At 40.1% G+C, this 19,635-nt stretch overlaps 1 protein-coding gene across 2 annotated transcripts in view; it reads right to left on the reverse strand.

The window, feature by feature from the left end:
* Window positions 1-19,635, reverse strand: part of LOC126484153 (pre-mRNA-splicing factor RBM22-like) — a 67,098-nt gene that overhangs the window by 33,575 nt on the left and 13,888 nt on the right. For both annotated transcript variants that reach the window (XM_050107561.1, XM_050107555.1), the window contains exon 3: window positions 17,198-17,251. In XM_050107561.1, coding sequence (XP_049963518.1) covers window positions 17,198-17,251 — 54 coding nt within the window. The remainder of the gene's footprint in view (window positions 1-17,197; window positions 17,252-19,635) is intronic.

The following is a 19,635-nucleotide window of genomic DNA, read 5'->3' on the forward strand; positions in this document are numbered from 1 at the left end:
GATGTGTGCGTGTTTGACCAGAAATAACGACACCTGTTGCGATTGTTGGCAACACATGAACAGACATTAAAAATGCGCGTTAATTTTCACTAGCAGGTGGGTGTGCACTTGATAGAGCTGGAAATGAAATTATGAATATTTTTGTACTGGATCAGGATTCGGACCCACATATTTACCTTTGGAGGAGACCTAGAGAAGACTGCAGTCTTGGGAAAAGGAACGAAATGATTGAACTATACTGTTCCGAGAGATTCAGATCCTCGAAAGAGGAGATACGAATGCGAATCACAGTCCAGCACCAAATTTTTCAAGGTCTCTAGTTCAATCAAGTACAAGTAAACTAAGAGCCCTGTCCCTTTAAATGGCTATCGGTTCATCAAATAAAATAAAATTTGCTAATGTAAGTAAGCTTACTGGCGACTGTATTTCTGTTTACAATGACTTCCGCTATGTCATTTCCCAACGTAAATTGGCTCTGACCAGTTGGTAATGAAGGAACGTGATGCTTAATGCTGATTCTGGATTATAACGTCTTTCTCTTGAGGTTACCAGAGGTAAAATAAATCTGTTTGTGCCTCTTAAAAGCAAATGCCTGAACCCACGAATTGCACCTGTGATTGTTCGTTCCACCAGACCATTGTGGCCACATTTCCCAGCCTCTGGAGTGTGCTGTAACAGATGATGTGCTTAGCTTACAAAATTAATCACGGTGGAAAAAATGCGAGTCTATTAGATGGTTAAGTAGAAGCATGCTTCTGATGCAGAGATTATGCTATTCTCATGTCAGCAGGATGTAAAGACTCTTCTAGGCATCATAGGCTGGATGTGAAGCCCTTTTTGATTTTTCACAAGTTCAGCAAATTTCTTAGTTCGAGAAAATCCACTGTGAAGTGTGAAGTTGCCGGATAATTCGATTATTACAGTTATTATTACTATCATTTAATTCATACCGCTGCTGGAACACAAGTACTTGAAGATCATTTAATGCCTTTTGGTTACTATAGAAGTAGTTTCCCAAGAACAGGTTCTTTCCCTGTCTACGGAATCCTTTTCGTGTTAATATCAAACATCAGCAATTACTCTTAGATTACATTAAAACTAAAGTAATTGACGAAGACGTTACTTGATGACAAAAACGCGCTGCCTTTCGTCATTTACTTGCACCTAGAAATGGCTATCGAGTACTGACAAACCAAAAGGCAAGAGATCTTACTGCCTTCTGATATACGTCGCTGTCAGTTCTTCCACATGATTTGGTCGACATGACCTGTTTCAAGTTGTGTATGACAGACAATGTTTTAGAAAATCTATTGTTTCCCTTTGAAATAAACATAAGTATTTTCATTCTAAGCTGTCCAAGTACAAAATTTTCGCAATATTTGTTCAAATTTAATATTCGCTTCTATAATGTAGGAAAGTATTTCACAGTTGCAAAACTCGCATCCAAAACATTGACCTGACCATAAATTCTAGCTCAGAGTGACACCAGTTTAAATAACCTCATGTAGCGAAGACTGTTTGCCAGTGCTCTTTCTCACCGGAAAATACGCAATCCACTCATTTGGCTCCATAAGTACACTGTAACAGTAATTTCTGTCTGAAATTTGTCAGTAAGCTTTTGCCTTCCAACCGGCGAAATACGGCAGAGTGCGGCAGGTAAACAATTCAAAAATCACGAGTTAGTGCCGATAAGACGATTTTTTTAAACATTATCGAAGCTGAGGGAATTTAGTTTCTGCTTAAGTCGTCTTAAGCAGCAACGTTCACAGATATCTCAAATAGGAAAAAGCTCACTATCCAGGTACGAAGGTTGTGAAACAAACTTCCCACAGTTTGTGTCAGGTTGATCTTTTCGTCTGATAACACGGCTTAAGTATTTTGTCCAAGAGGTATTACAAGTAGTGTCCCTGTAGCTGTGGGAATCACTGGTTGAAAACGAGTTTAACACCAATGGGTACAGCGCTGCTAAATATTCAAAATTATTATCATCCTAAGTCTGAGTTCATTCACAAACTGAGGTCAATTTATAACATTGGAGCTAGACTGTGTATCCTTGTCTTCCTTGAGTGGGCATTGGAAGGCGTTTCCACACACGTATACTATACTATGAATACTTCGAACGCTATGGTTAACGTTGCTCTCATAAACTACTTTTGTTTTTTTAATTCTTCTGGGTCTTCAGCGTGCAATATGTGTTGTAGATACAGTCTTAGACCAAAAAATTGACCGCCGAGTCGTTCATGTACGGTGGACAATACAGTCGTGCTCCTCTCAGAATTCTATGTCTGGCAACATGCTCGATCTGGCAACATGTAGACTGCGGCACTTCCCAGAGGAAGTCTTGACCCCAGTCTTAGTACATTACTCTTCACTACGACCGTAGTCTTGAGGTAAAACATGAGACCAGATAATATTATATAGTACATTCGCTTGAATTACACTCAATGCTTCAGCACTGAGAGGAAAGGGGCGATAAAAATTTTGTCGATATGTGCTTTCGGTCGCCAGACGTCGTATTAGCTGGTCTTGCGTTTTACCTCAAGACTACGGTCGTGTTCCAGCAGCGGTATGAATTAAATGATAGTAATAATAACTGTAATAATCGAATTATCCGGCAACTTCACACTTCACAGTGGATTTTCTCGAACTAAGAAATTTGCTGAACTTGTGAAAAATCAAAAAGGGCTTCACATCCAGCCTATGATGCCTAGAAGAGTCTTTACATCCTGCTGACATGAGAATAGCATAATCTCTGCGTCAGAAGCTTGCTTCTACTTAACCATCTAATAGACTCGCATTTTTTCCACCGTGATTAATTTTGTAAGCTAATCACATCAGCCGTTACAACACACTCCAGGAGCTGGGAAATGTGGCCACAATGGTCTGGTGGAACGAACTATCATAGGTCCAATGCGTGGGTTCAGGCATTTGCTTTTAAGAGGCACAAACAGATTTATTTTACCTCTGGTAACCTCAAGAGAAAGACGTTATAATCCAGAATCAGCATTAAGCATCACGTTCCTTCATTACCAACTGGTCAGAGCCAATTTACGTTGGGAAATGACATAGCGGAAGTCATTGTAAACAGAAATACAGTCGCCAGTAAGCTTACTTACATTAGCAAATTTTATTTTGTTTGAACCGATAGCCATTTAAAGGGACAGGGCTCTTAGTTTACTTGTACTTGATTGAACTAGAGACCTTGAAAAATTTGATGCTGGACTGTGATTCGCATTCGTATCTCCTCTTTCGAGGATCTGAATCTCTCGGAACAGTATAGTTCAATCATTTCGTTCCTTTTCCCAAGACTGCAGTCTTCTCTAGGTCTCCTCCAAAGGTAAATATGTGGGTCCGAATCCTGATCCAGTACAAAAATATTCATAATTTCATTTCCAGCTCTATCAAGTGCACACCCACCTGCTAGTGAAAATTAACGCGCATTTTTAATGTCTGTTCATGTGTTGCCAACAATCGCAACAGGTGTCGTTATTTCTGGTCAAACACGCACACATCTTACTGTTCGTGAGTAAGAAACTGATACTTAAGCTACATTCGTGGATGCACGGTAGGTGTGCAGTTCGATTGTCTCTTAGGCACAAAAGTTTGTATCCTTATTTTAGATTCAGACACCTAGCGGCTCGTAAGAAATACCGATACGTAACATTTGATTTTTCTTAGTTAACAATCCGATTACGTGTTGGGTTTGTATCTCCGTCACAGAACTTCACATCATGCACTTCATCTTTAAATGCATGCACACTTTGTTACTTCAGAATGGAGGTATATCAGACATCTTTCGTGGTTAGATAACAGGGACGAAAGGGTCTTGATAGGAGTCACGGTTTATTACAAAACTTGTCGTCTTTTATTTTCAAGTTTAGGTCTGGTTACTGGTATTGGCAAAAATTTCGGAAATTCATGACTCTTTATGGCTAGTCATCAATATGATGCATTTAGATTACATTACATTACATTAGATTACTTCTTGTTCCATAGATCATGAATACGACATTTCGTAATGATGTGGAACGTGTCATTACAATGCATTACAATGAAAGATTTCTTTAAATACCATGATTCAATTTCTTTACAACAATTTTTTACACTCTCATTCTTTTTTCTCTCTCTCTCTCTCTCTCTCTCTCTCTCTCTCTCTCTCTCTCTCTCTCTCTCTCACACACACACACACACACACACATATATATATATATATATATATATATACACACACACACACATTCTTTTCTATTTTTATTTGTTTGTTGTGCTCGACTATCGGCGAGGCACGAAAACGCCTGTGAATGAGTTTCTTAGTTTTGAATACACTTACTACAGAAATATAAAAACAACAATGATAGTTACTGATTTATGATGCTTAGTTTGCAGTCAGTTCTGATTATTATCAGTAACTACGCTCCAGTCCCTAAACCTAGTTACAGTAAGATGATTTTCCTTCTCTACCAAGTAGACGGTAGGTTGAACCACAATAAAGCCTGGAGTGGCGACATGTAGAAACTCTTTCACCAGTAACCTTCCTTATACTAGTTATTTATTTCAAGTGACGAAACAAACGCTATGTATGGTCACAGGACACTTATTCCATCTTTTATCTGAGCTTCTGTATGTCGATAAGATTGGTTCTGAACTGGGAATGCAACTCAGACCGCCCTTAACGCGGAATTTGATCCCTTCGTGACAATACAGCTCGGCTACAATTTGTTGTTTGTTCAAAACTGCAGATTCCTCAACATCTCCACATATTACGCGTGAATGGGATCGAATCCTGTCCCGGCAGTAAAGATTTAATTATGTAATATCAAGCTCTAGCATGAGAACACCTATCTGCTGGTGGATAAGAATTTTGATTTTTAATGTATTTTCATTCGTTGTCAACACTAACGATATCTGACGTTTTTAACTCCCAGTGAGACACAGAACTATTTGCGAGATGACTGTAAGTTCAAGATGTTATTCTGAGCAGCTGGTGGAGAAAAATTCGGTAGCTGACGTCTCTTTGTGTGTAGTCAACAACGATATGTATGGGGCTCTATTCCCAGTGAGCGCTGAACTCTTCGTCATATTATTTCTAGTTCAAACATGCTCACATATCACTGCTGGCGCAACAAACCCATATTTAACGTTCGTTTTCTCTAGAATATAACAACGATAGGTGCCGGGTAGGAGTTCTGGGAAGGAAAAAATTAATGTTTCGTCTCGCCATTTCAGTTAAAACATCTAGCTACTGCCGCGAAAATCTGATATGTCACATTTGACTGTGCTTCGATAGAAATCCGATTAGGTTCTGGGTTCGAATCCGTGTCCAACACAAAGCTTTACCTCACGGCATTTCAAGTAAGTTACTTGTGAAGAAACAATATTTAACATCTCTCGTAGTTCGTTAACAGGGACAATAGATGATGGGTAGGAATTCGCGTCTGTTAAACGTGTTTGCGTTATGCAATTCAAAGTTGATATTTGCTAACTGATACTGTCTAAAATCGCGGTATATCACTCTCTGTATGCTTAATCAGGAATGACTGTTAGTTTCCGTCAGTAACAAAATCTTTGCTTAGTCTGCATGAGCTGGGTTTGAATCCATATGCGGAACAAGACGGTTCGTCGTGTCATTTGAAGTTCATACATATTCTCAACTAGCTGCTCGTGAATAACTTAAATTTTTAATATCATTTTGTGTTAAATAATAAGTACGGTATGTTACTTTGAAGAGGAAACCATGAATACGACGAACTTACTACGTGCATTACCAATCTGACGTAATAATGAGAGTGGTAACATTTCAAGTATGTCATTTATTGTAATAAATGTGAGCTTACAAGCCTTAAGGACAGTCTTATCTGTGATAAGGTGTTCCCTGATATTTGTAGTACCGTGGTATTACTTTACATCTAGAGCTATTGCGGTACAGAGCAGTGTTTTCTAGTGGTGACTTGTTGGAACCATTTTCAATAGTCAAACGACTGTACCAAGGAGCGATTAGAGGACCTGCTGGACAGCTTTTTTTGGATAGGACAATGTTCCTGTCTAATAATTTTTAGATTAGTTACAATAAGCTTACGCTGCAAGAGAACTTGCTTGTATTTTTCAATATGTGGTCTGTTGTCGGTTTGAAGGCAACTTAGTGCAACTCCACCGAGGGCTGTCTGGAGTAGGGTGGAGATAGCAATGTGAAAGTTGCGAGCTGTCGAAGACGATCTTCATATTCCTAATGCGATTAGGACATCGTATACTCTTGACGACGGTTAGCACCTGTGCGGTCAGTCACCCAATTTCAGAATTCATGTTGAGTAGTCCTGCTAAATTTCCATAATATTGTCTTTTTATATTGATGAGTAATATGGATAGTCGTCACGTTCATGTGCCGTCTACAACGCAAATTTAATGTTACTATCCTAGGAACTAACCTGCAATACGTTTTGTATTTCATAATCGGAACTATCTGCATTAACCGTCATCAGAGCAATGTCAGGGAACAGAATGCAGCAGTGCCTTGGTACCTACTTGGGGACCTGCTTGAGTCGTGTTCTAAGGAAAGGGTAGTTGCTGGTTCACATTATATTACACTAGCGAGAAGTACCGACTTTTCCTTTTCTCTGCAAACATCCCGAACTAAATTCAGTAACTAAATGCTAAGAATATATTTGCATTGTGCCAACTCAAAGATCAATAGATATGGATATATATATATAGATTTTTATATTTAAAGCCATTCTCGTTCTGCGTTGGAATAAACATCATTCATTATTTGATTGTTCTTGTTACGATTGTTATTGTCATTCTCTCACTCGCAAGAGTTTTCACATTCCTATTTGGTATCGATGCACATGAAGAGTGGATATGAAAGAAGGGAATACTGAATGTTACGTCATGCAGAATACACTCATTTACTTCTGCTCCTCGTGATCAACGCTGCAGGAGAAGTGAGATACATAAAGTTGACAGTGTGAGGACAGACATGCTGGCACAACTCTGCAACTACACAGTGTTACCAGATAAAATGGTGCTGCGGAATCGAAAGTGTAGTACGGACTTTGCCACAGTAGCAGACAGCTGCTAATTTCGGACAATGACCGTGGATTACACTTCGGTCAGTGTTGGTTAGAGTGTTGCAACTGTAAATGAAAGGCTTTGTTTGACAGTCTTGTGCTGATGCTGTCTGAATAAATTATGCCATTGGATAAAAAGCGGTTTAGTTTTGAGACCTAACCCACAAGGGGAGAAGGCACAGTGGTCGGCTTCAGGAATTCCAAGCAATAAAACACAAAAAGCAACCCAGGAAGGGTTCGAACAGGTACTTTCATGCAGAGACATGCATTTGGAATCTGCTCATCGTTACGGGGTCAAATAAGAGGGTGACATTACTGAAACAACGATCAGGCTACTTAGTATATAAGAGAGCATACAGATTTCAAGGAGGAAACGTATAAAGACGCTGACTTCCTCGTTATCAATATGTGCGGCATATCTTTCGTGTTAACGAAAGTAATATCCCACTTTAACTCTTCTTACGTCTCAAATGAAATGAATGCCATGAGGAATCGAATATTTGTTGACTGCGTCTCTCCTTGCTTCCATCCGTACCAACATATTTCTTCATTCTCGTGGTAATCATGACATTCTTTTTGTATGCTGTAAAATATTGCACGTGGACAAATTCGACATCGAGGTGCAATGCGTTTGGTATCTTACATTATATTCAATTCGAATAAGCTTCAGATGTATTTTACTTACTTGAACGTTACGGAAAATTATCTCACATGCTTTATGTTGAATGAGAAACATTGAATGACCGGTTTTGCTTTCCCTACGTTCAAATGATATAATGTCGGCGTCAACAGCCTTCTTCCACGCCGGAAGCTGAAACTTGTATCATTCTGGATTAATGATAATTGAATGTCTCAAATGTAGACATAGCCCACAAGGCGACGTCAGAAACCATCAGGGGAGAACGCTGCATAAAAACCAAACGTGCGCGCGCGTCTCCACTCTGAAGGACCGTATCGGAGAATCACTGCAAGCATTTCGCTGAAGAGCTGCCCCGTAAGAGAACCGAGAAATGGCAGCATCGTAGCAAGTATTTGTCAACACTCTGATAGTGCATTTACTTCCGGGTGTAGGCCGGCGTTACCTCGCTAAATTCACTTGACATTCGTTTTCCACATCGAAGACTCGTACGATAGAATCCACTGTAAGATGAGATACTTAGAAAGTATAATTAATTTCTGGACTCCAAGAACGGTGTTCTTCACATAAGTAACACCTGTTTGTGTGTTTTAAGGTTGCGTTTTGAGGCTCAGGCAACATCGCAGTGACTATAGTCCGTCTGTGGTCGCCAGTGTGTCGTTAGCTCAGAAGTTATTCGTCATATTGCGGCTTTTCTAACGCGGGACATTCTGAATCGGAATACTCCCCTTTCATGATTAGTTCCGGGACGTGACTATTTTCCTCGGACAAAGACCAATGCTGTGAATTGGATTCACGGACATGCCATTCACTACCTAGTTGGACAAACTGTAGACTCTGTACTCGATTTTTGGACATACCTCAACGACCGTCATTATGTCGTTGTCCGCCACCCAAAATACAGACAATTTTTCTCGAACTTCCTTGGGACTGCTTTCCACGACCCGCCTCGCAGCTGGAATGTGTTAAGCCAAGAGTGAAGGAGGTTTCCAGTTTGAACCAATGAACATTTCTGAACTACTGAACGGAACACACCAATTTCGAGAAGACGTGACTCAACATATTACCAGCGGGGCGCAGAAGGCGTCTGATCAATTACACAACAAAAATAAACAAAACAAAAATCAAAATAAAATTCAGAAAAAGGAAGATTTTGTTTTGTTTGTAATGATAGCCCTAACCTTGAATTCCCATATTTCCGCTGGTATATAGGCAGCTCTTGGGGTAGGTTTAGTCAGGAGCCAACGCCTGAAGTGGACCAGATTTTTTTTTTTTTTCTGTTATAGGTTGAAAAGTGGCGGTGGCACTTAGTTTCATTTTTTATTGCCATTTTCCTAAGGGGCTTTAAAATAAGAGAGAAAAAAAGGGGTAATCGTCAAAAAAAGTAAAAGAAAAATGCAAAATTAAAAAAAAAGAGGTTCCCTTGTGCGTTGCGGTGGTCGTACTGTATGACATAGCAGTTCCAGTCTCGGTGGAAGCCGCTGACTACAACCTTTTATTTTCCATTTTAATTAATGGAGTTGCAAACGGCTAGTAAAAATTCTTTATACGAAATCTGAAGAATGCCTTTAAACATCAATCTTCGTCCGATTCGACTTAGTAAATTAAGTTAATATCACGGATGTCTGCTTTGCAAATGCCAAGGTGCTTCACTGTAAAATAGATCCTGAAAAGATTCAAAGCGACTGTCAACGATATAAATTTGAGTTTTGTTCGTCATATAGGTCTAACATGTCAGAAGGTTGTTTATGAAGTGCACATGTTGATTAATACAGTTCCCCTCTTCTAAATTTTTGCAATAGCATTTAACTGTAGACGTTTTCTAACACCGGCGTTAGCAATTCCTTTCCGTTCTCTGAAATCTCCAAAACGACAAATTTTTCTGGTCTAAATCTGATGACCTTAACTATCACTTCCGATCAACATTAAATACTTCATGAACCCATACATGGAACTCCAAATGTGCAGTGTTCCTGCGCTGCTACAGAGCATGCATTGCAAGGTATTCACACAGTTTATCGCATAGAGTTACCATAAGGAATGAAACAAGAACTGTAATACACTTTACACCACAGACGCTCACCCCAGCTTGACGAAAACATCCGAACATTGACCAAAAGTTGCACAAATAATTGAGTTTGAAAGGAAAAGAAACGAGGTATGAAGCATTTATAAATTCATCGAAGTAGCGAGGTGGTTTAATTTCGTCCCAGTCTATAAAATTAATTTCGGGCCATACTCAGCTCTTGCCGATTAATGTAATATAATACCCGCCTACTAATCAGGGCGTCTGTCTCCGTTGCTTTTGAGCGTGAATGGAAATCGTAGAAATTTTCTGTGGAGCAACATTTAATAATAAAGCGTTTTAAATCATCAAAAGCGATGAGCGGGAGCAGGCGCTTTCGATAAAGAACGGGGGAGTGCAGCACCGCTGCTGTCGCCACGGCCGCTGCCGGTAGCCAGCAAATGGATCCCGGAGCTTTGCCGCATACGGCGTCCAGAGGAGGACAGTTTGCAGGAAATCTGCCGCAAAATCGTTACTGGATAAAATTTTGATATCGGTGTGTCAGAAAGCGAAATAGATTGAATCTGCGCTACCATTACATTCACTTCTTCAGCATTCAGACAGAAGAGGCTATAAAAATATTTTATGCCAGCTGCTCTCGATCCACTGCCATTACGAACAGAGACAACGCACGCTACCGCTAGACCACAGGCGTAATCAGCCTAGTGTTTCTCTATCATGGGACAAGTTTTCCTCCAGGAAGTGCCGCAGTCTGCAGTGTTGCCAGATTGTGCAGATAACCGGACTTAAAGAATTAGCGAGTTGGCCAGTTTTATTGTCCCATGTCACGATCGGCGCGGACTTAGCCTCTGAAGCGGTCGGCCGCCGGTCGAGTTTTATGTCAAAGAGTGTACATAGCCTGTTAATTCAAGGGATGCTCAATAAGTAATGCAACACTTTTCTGAAGCACATTGGTTGCATTCAGGATTCCAATACACCATGTTATCCCCCACTCTTTTGGCTACAAAACCTTGTCTTTTCAACACAATCTTAGTTCAATGTGACATCAATATGCGACCTTTCTGGGAAGGCCCATATTTCACCACTCTACTGGTACACATCAGAGCCAACAACTTGCAGCATCAATAACCTCCCCATCATCCACATACTGCTTCCCATGGAGTACATTTTCCATTGGGCCAAACATATGGAAGTCTGAAGGTGCCAGGTCTGAGCTGTACAGTGATACAGAAAAAACAAACGGTGGCTATTAAAACTTGCAAAAAATTCTCTGAGAATTTTAGGTGTGCAGAGGAAGATTGTGTCATGAAGCTCGTGATAAATTAATGGTGAGCAGTGGAAGGGGTGGGGGGAGGCAGCATACCACAACATTCATATAACTGACACACTTGGAGATATTAAAATTTGTGCGTTACTGAACGCAATAAAATTCAATTTCAATGCTACGTTAAAAATGCAGAATTCCCTGAGATTTTATAAAATTCTCGAGATTTCCCTGACTTTTCCAGGTAACATATAATTCCCTGAGAATTCTAGGCTTCCTAGAAGAATCAACACATTGTAACAGTATAATAAAGTTTCGTGAGCTCCTCTTGGATGTGCAGATTTGTGTGAGGCCTTGCATTATTATAGAGAAATTGGTTTGCATTTTTGTGTTGATAAACATGCTGTCCACATATTCCAACACTGCAGAAGTTATAGCTGTGTGCAGCCAGCTGGCATAACCTTGTTGGGATGACGGAACCTTGTTGGGATGACGGCAGATGCCTCGGCCAATGACTCATCATGCTTTTGTTCACTCCCGGCATTCTGAAGCACCTGCAAATATCTGTGACGCTCTGGTTTTCCACATATAACCCTCAATGACAACTCTGCTTGGAACGCATCTCTGTTGTAGATGCTATTTTGAAGGCTATGTATAGCGCTGCCGCCTATCAGAATTTCATTAAACTGTAGGAACTGAAGTGGGAATATTCAATGATGTCCCACAACAAATTCCAAATTTTTTCAACAAAAACTGGATGAGAAAAAAAAGTTTTGCATTACTTACTGAAAGCATCTCATAGTAATTTCGTGTTGCTCACGGACTCTAGTAAGTCTTCCAATTAGACAGCACTTCATGTCCATACTGGACAACATTGACTTCTTCCATGATGGTGCATGGGCGGCACAAAATGCATGAACCCCAGAAAAGCAAATGACAATAGTTCACACAATCATGACAATGGTGTCTTGGAGCGAGGGAGCAGTGAAGGTCAAGCCAATAATCTTGATCATGTAGCAACAGGCCATGCTGCGAGAGACATTAGGATAATGAAACCAAATATGAGCAACTTGACAGAAATGACTCGCACTCGCCTGCAAATAGATGGTGATAACAGCAGCACAAAAACAAATACGAGCCACGCTATTGAAACAATGAAAACAGTGTGAGAAACCCTCACAGAGAAGCGAACTACGAGTGACAATATCCGAATCAATGTATTAGTGAACATCGTATCAAAATTCGTACAGTATTTCCTCAGATCAGTCTTCACAGAGAGAAAAATGCAGCACGGAACTTTTAATTTATAATACGTATGGCTGAATTCAAGGAGTTCTGAACTTCATCATCAGATGCAATGTCATGGTTTTCACAATGGCAGGGGACTTTAATTCATCATAGTTCAGCCCATTTGCATGAAATATTTATAAACTATATACACAAACTTTGCTGGTAAAACAGAGCACCTATCAAAATCACTACAGCAGTTCCCGAGATTAGCCTGAAAATACACACAGAAATGTGGCAGGGGACTTAAACTTCTATACGTATAGAAGAGAATGGAGCAAAAGACAGATGTATACAAGAAGACAGATTGTACATGGAAAAGAATGTTGGGAGACTTCCTGAATTCCTATCATCCCAACTAGAGCGTGCGTGAACAGGACCACAACTACTGACAACATTTTTGTTCTATTTTCATTACTAAAGCAGCATTCCATTAGTAAAAGATTTTATGGCCTTTCAGACCATTATGCAAAAATTTTAACATTAAAAGGAATTTGGGGCGTGTGAACTCACACCCATGAGCACTCACATTCACACACAAACTACTTAGAAATGTTAATCCAGTAGCAACAGACTTTTTTAAACCTCATTAAAGAACAAGAATGGCAAGATATATACAGTGCCTGCGACACAGATGATAAATATGATACTTTCCCTCTATTAGTACATTTAAAACCGGGTACTAGAACTAATAAGCAACCTGGGTGACTGAGGAATGTGATAAAAGTATAATGTAGACAACATAGGAATTATATCAAAACATTAGAAATAATCACAACTGAGTTGCAATAGCCCATTACAGAGGTTCACGTAATGTGCTTAAAAAAGTCATTATGGAGGCAATAAGCATGTGGTATGCAAACAGAATAGCTCATTCTCTGGATAAATTTAAAGCAATACGGTCAGTCACGAAGGAACTGTCTAGCTGGTAGTACAATGTCAAAGACATAAAACCAATATGTAGTAAAGCTGTTTTTGTTACTAATAAGTCAGACATACGTAAAGTATTTATCAATCATCACTTTTTGGATATGTGAATCAAATATAAACTGAGTTTCCACAGGGAATCATATACCCATCTTAGAAACTGGCTTTCTAAGTCTGCTAGCTGAAATACAGTTTCATGATCTTCTAACAAGTTTCACAGATATGATGGTGTAGCCAGCAGATTACTAAAACACTGTGCCATTTATGTTAGCCCTGTACTCAGCCACATCAGTAATTTATGTTTTAGGAATGGTCAGTTCCCCGAATGATTATAATTTCCCATAGTGAAACTGCTTTATATAAAAGGAGAAAGGCACAAAATAGACCATTTCAGACCTAATACTATCCCATCAGTGTTTGCAAAAGTTATGAAAAAGTTCTATACATACGGGTAATTGATCATTTAAGTCCACACAATTTGCTATCAAATGTTGTTGTTGTCTTCAGTCCAGAGACTGGTTTGATGCAGCTCTCCATGCTACTCTATCCTGTGCAAGCTGCTTCATCTCCCAGTACCTACTGCAACCTACATGCTTCTGAATCTGCTTAGTGTATTCATCTCTTGGTCTCCCTCTACAATTTTTACCCTCCAATACTAAATTGGTGATCCCTTGATGCCTCAGAACATGTCCTACCAGCTGATTCCCTCTTCTAGTCAAGCTCTGCCACAAATTTTTCTTCTCCCCAATTCCAGTCAATGCCACCTCATTAGTTATGTGATCTACCCATATAATCTTCAATGTTCTTCTGTAGCACCACATTTCAAAAGCTTCTATTCTCTTCTTGTCCAAAATATTTATCGTCCATGTTTCACTTCGATACGTGGCTACAATCCATACAAATACTTTCAGAAACGACTTTCTGACACTTAAATCTATGCTTGATGTTAACAAATTTCCCTTCTTCAGAAACACTTTCCTTGCCATTGCCAGTCGACATTTAATATCGTCTCTACTTCGACCATCATCAGTTATTTTGCTCCCCAAAAAGCAAAACTTATCTACTGCTTTAAGTGTCTCATTACCTAATCCAATTCTCTCAGCACCATCCGAGTTAATGCAACTACAGTCCATTATCCTCGTTTTGCTTTTGTTGATGTTCATCTTATATCCTCCTTCCAAGACACTGTCCATTCCAAGTCCTTTGCTGTCTCTGATAGAGTTACAATGTCATCGGCGAACCTCAAAGTTTTTATTTCTTCTCCACAGATTTTAATACCTACTCCAAATTTTTCTTTTGTTTCCTTTAGTGCTTGCTCAATATACAGATTGAATAACATTGGGGAGAGGCTACAACCCTGTCTCACTCCCTTCCCAACCACTGCTTCCCTTTCATGTCCCTCGACTCTTGTAACTGCCATCTGGTTTCTGTAAAAATTGTAAATGGCCTTTTGCTCCCTGTATTTGACCACTGCCACATTCAGAATTTGAAAGTGGGTATTCCAGTCAACATTGTCAAAAGCTTTCTCCAAGTCTACAAATGCTAGAAATGTAGATTTGCCTTTCCTTAATCTATCTTCTAAGGTAAGTCGTAGGGTCAGTATTGCCTCACATGTTCCAACATTTCTACGGAATCCAAACTGATATTCTCCAAGGTCGGCTTCTACCAGTTTTTCCATTCGTCTGTAAAGAATTGGCGTTAGTATTTTGCGGTCGTGACTTATTAAACTGACAGTTCGGTAATTTTCACATCTGTCAACACCTGCTTTCTTTGGGATTGGGATTATTATATTCTTCTTGAAGTCTGAGGGTATTTCGCCTGTCTCATACATAAACATTACCCATCTTTGATTTATCTACAGTGTTTGGTTGTGTTGATCACAAAATATACTACTGTCTTCTAATATGTCAGGTGATCCTAAAATATTTCTGTTTGATGACACTAACTTGGTAGTGAGAGATATTAGTGCAAAATAGGTAATGTATCAAATAGTACACTTCATGAATTAAAGGAAATAAATCAAAGCTAAATCACAGTAAGACCCTGTTTTTATAGTTTCTAACACAGGATTCAGCTAAAACTGACATTTTGATTACACAGACGGGGCATGTTATTAACAAGTGTGAACAATCCACGTTCCTATATATTCAGATAGGTGGAATGCTGTCGTGGAAACCCCATGTTCAGGACTTGGTTCAAAATCTGAATGCTGCTATATTTGCCATTAGTACAGTATCTGCAATAAGTGATAGTCCAACATGAAAATTAGTCTACTTCGCTTATTTTCATTTGCTTTTGACATATGGCATTATATTCTTGGGTAGCTCTTTCCACTCAAAGGGTATTTTTTGCCCAGAAATCGGCAGTTTGATCAATATGTGTTGTAAATTTATGAACCTCATGTCAACTCAGGTTCAGAAGTCTGGGAGTTCACACACTGATCTAGCATTAAATACTTTCTCTAATGTCATTTTTTGTCCACAATATGAGCTTATTCCCAAGAACTGGCAGCTTTCACTCTGTTATTATTAGGCAGAAATTCAGTCTGCATTTGGGTTCACATGTTGTCTTTGCCTCTTGTACAGGAAGACGTACAGTACTCTGCTGAATCCATTTTCAATGTGCTACCACAAGAATATAAAATATCTTAGCAGTAATCCTAGCATTTTCGTATCTAAATTGAAGAATTTCCTTGTAGCTCTCATCTTCTATTTTGTGGGGGAGATCCTGGAAAAAATTTAAGCAAATTTTTGTGTAATATTGATAATTATGCTAATATATTCCCAGCAACTTCTTGTGTGCATAAGATTTTATTTTATTTATTATAAACTTTTCTGGTGTTATTTCGTGTACTGACTTGTTCCATGACCATGAAGATCGATTCCGCAAATGAGTTCTAGGGAACTAGACATGTAAATGAAATAAACAAAAATACATTTCTTGTGGCAGAGTTTTAGGCCTGTTTTTAACCAGGGCAATACTCAGTTCCTATTCACTCACATATTCCACATTGTGACTATTGAAAAGTGGATACTATTTTTGCTGAGGCTCCATGATCACCTGTATATAGAGAAAACAACCTGCTTTGCCAGTCACTGTGTCTAGAGGTGGTACAGGAGTTTTTTCAATCAATTCCGTCCCATGAAGCAGATCTTGATGCTTCATTTGACGGTCACAACAGATGACAATTTGGTCAATGCAAAATACCTTGAAATGGTAAAGATGAACTGCAGTGCAGTGTATATCTCAAGTAAACTGTACAATAAATTTTACTTTTCTGGGTGCACCATATCTGACTGCGTGTAATATAACATGGTGGAGTATGAATAATAAAAAATTAATATAAGTGGATGTTGTCATATCAGTATTTTTGCTGCACATATGACTTACTATTTATTACTTATACTTTTGTGCATTCTATCACAGTGATCCAACACTGCTTTTGAAAATGGTCTTTTCTTTTCACATCAATTAAAACTGATATCAAGAAATCTCAGTTTTTATTTATGTGTGTATAACTTATAATTGAAGTATGTTTTTGTTTGAATCGTAAATGGGCCTACAAGTGAATGGAGATTTTCTGCATGAAAATTTATTCAGAAGTCAGTTGAGAGAGGCATGTTTCCTTTTGACTGTTTTAAAGAGAAACTGAGAACTTCTAGCCTGGCATAATCGTATTTAAGATCTCTACGCACAGTATTCACAGCATGCTGTCAGCATTGACAGAATTAAAATATCTGAAACGTATTTGTAATCGCAGAAGTAATTGCTGCTAGGGCGACAAACTGAAATAAAAGAGGAAGAAAGAAAAAATGAGAGAAAAAAAAAGGTCATCAATAACAGCTTTGGCCATACTAATGATGGTGAATTTTTAACAAACAATAGCAATGTTAAAACAGAAGAACAGGAAGACTACAATCAATACAAAATGGTTACAATAAAAGTGCACGTAGAGAGATTAATGCAGCAAGTCAATGACACTGTATACTTACCATTCTAATGTATGGATTATCACCCAAACATGTCTGGCACAGGATAGGGAAGTCCTGCAAACCACAAAAACTGCATCAAAAATAATGTCAACAGCTCACTGATTACAGAAATTCATTTACAACAGAACTATCTTATTAATACTTAATGTGACAACAAGTGCAAGTGTGTAGAAGTACATACAAAATAAGACACTGGCCACTTGCGTGAAAGAGAGAGAGAGAGAGAGAGAGAGAGAGAGAGAGAGAGAGAGAGAGGGTGGGTGGGGGGGGGGGGGGTGAGAGAGGGAGGGTGGGGGGGTGAGAGAGGGAGGGTGGGGGGGTGAGAGAGGGGGGGGGAGAGGGGGCGAGAGGGGGAGAGGCGGGGGGGAGAGGGAGCACTGTGCTTGTGTGAAAGTGTGTGTGTTTTCTACTGCAGAAGAAGGACTTTGTCAGAAAGCTTTAATATTTGAGCAGTCTTTTCTTTGTACCTTCCTGCGACTCAATGCCTCATCTGTGCGTTGATTATCCTTTCCATATTATTGTTAAAGTATTATGTTCTAGTTAATATATCAATTATACTTTTGCAGACAAAGTACATGTGGTTTTCTTTCAAACACATATACTGAGCGAGTGGCTAAGGTGTTGTTAATGCCCTGGACTCACATTCAGGAGGTTGATTGGTTGGTTTAAAAAGAGGGGGGAAGGGACCAAACTATGAGTCATCGGTCCCTTGTTCCTAATAAAACAATGTCACAAGTGTGAGAATAAAACAGACGAGACGTAACACAAAATGGAAAATCCACAAGAACTAAGGAAAGCCAATGAACATTAAAAGGAACAAAAGAGGACAAGAAAACAAAGATATGTTAGAAACAGAAGACAGTAACTCAAGAAAGCAGATTACAGTGGCTGGCTGACCACGAGAATAAAAAGGAGAAGCAACACGCTGCAACACATTAAAACCTCTATCCCAAAAGCACTAGGGTGGAGGACACAGAGGGACAAAGGACATGTATTAAAATTTAGGTCAAATGATAAAAACTACCCTCATGAATAAAACAAAACTAAATCAGCCAATGAGGCGTTGTCAGGATAAAAACTACCCTCACGAATAAAACAAAACTAAATCGGGCAATGAGGCGTAGTCAGATAAAATGAGTGGCAACGAGTCCGGTAACGCAAGATTTCGTTGCTGGGCAGCCAAAGTGGGACAGTGCACCAGAATATGGGCCACTGTCAATCGGGCGCCACACTGACACTGAGGCGGGTCTTCACGGTGCCGGAGGTTACCGTGGGTCACCCAAGCATGACCTATGCGGAGCCAGCAGAGGACAACTGATTCCCTGTGAGATGCCCGCATGGAAGACTTCCACACATTCGTAGTCTCCTTAATGACACGCAGTTTGTTGTGCGTACTGTTATGCCATTCCGCCTCATAAAGCCGAATAACCCCGTGGCATAAGTCAGAACGCAGGTCAGGTTCAGAGGTACCCATCTCCAGAAACGGTTTCTGCGTAGCCTGTTTGGCCAGTCTATTGGCAAGTTTGTTGCCCGAGATTCCAGCATGACCTGGGGTCCAGACAAACACCACTGATCGACCGGACTGTTCCAGGGCATAGATGGACTCCTGGATGGTCGCTATCAAAGGATGACAAGGGTAGCACTAGTCGAGAGCTTGTAGGCTGCTCAAGAAATCAGAACACAGAAGAAACGCCTCCCCAGGGCATGAACGGATGTGCTCAAGAGCATGAAATATAGCCACCAGCTCGGCAGTGAAAACACTGCAGCCATCATGCATGGAATGCTGTTCAATATGTCCTCTATGGACATACATGAAAACGACATGAGCGTCAGCCATCGAGCCGTCAGTGTAAACCACTTCATGGCCTCGGTACTTGTCAAGAATTGAGAGCAAGTGGCAGCAGAGAGCCGCAAGGTTAACTGAGTCCTTAGGGCCATGTGAAAGGTCCAGGCGAAACTGTGGCCTAGGTGTACACCATGGAGGTGTACGTGAATGGACCTCAAGTATAGGTGGTAAAGCCAAGGGTTCCAGTTCTGAAGGAACGGATCGGACACGAACTGCAATTGGAAGCTCCGACCTGGGCCACCAATGCGGGAGATGAACTGCCGTGGGTGGGAAAAGGAGACGATGATTCGGATGCGCAGGAGAACTACGAACGTGTGCTACGTAACTGGCCAGCAGTTGCGCACACCTAACCTGCAATGGAGGCACTCCAGCTTCCACAAGGACACTGGTCACCGGACTCGTCCTAAAAAGCTCCTGTTGCTATGTGAACGCCACAGTGGTGCACTGGGTCGAGTAAATGCAATGCTGCGGGCACCGCTGAACCATAAACAAGACTCCTGTAGTCAAGACGGGATTGAACAAGGGCTTTGTAGAGCTGCAGCAGCATACAGCGATCTGCATCCCAGTTGGTGTTGCTCAGGCAGCGGAGGGT

Source organism: Schistocerca serialis, chromosome 1 (assembly GCF_023864345.2).
Source record: "Schistocerca serialis cubense isolate TAMUIC-IGC-003099 chromosome 1, iqSchSeri2.2, whole genome shotgun sequence".
In the NCBI taxonomy this organism is placed as follows: domain Eukaryota; kingdom Metazoa; phylum Arthropoda; class Insecta; order Orthoptera; family Acrididae; genus Schistocerca; species Schistocerca serialis.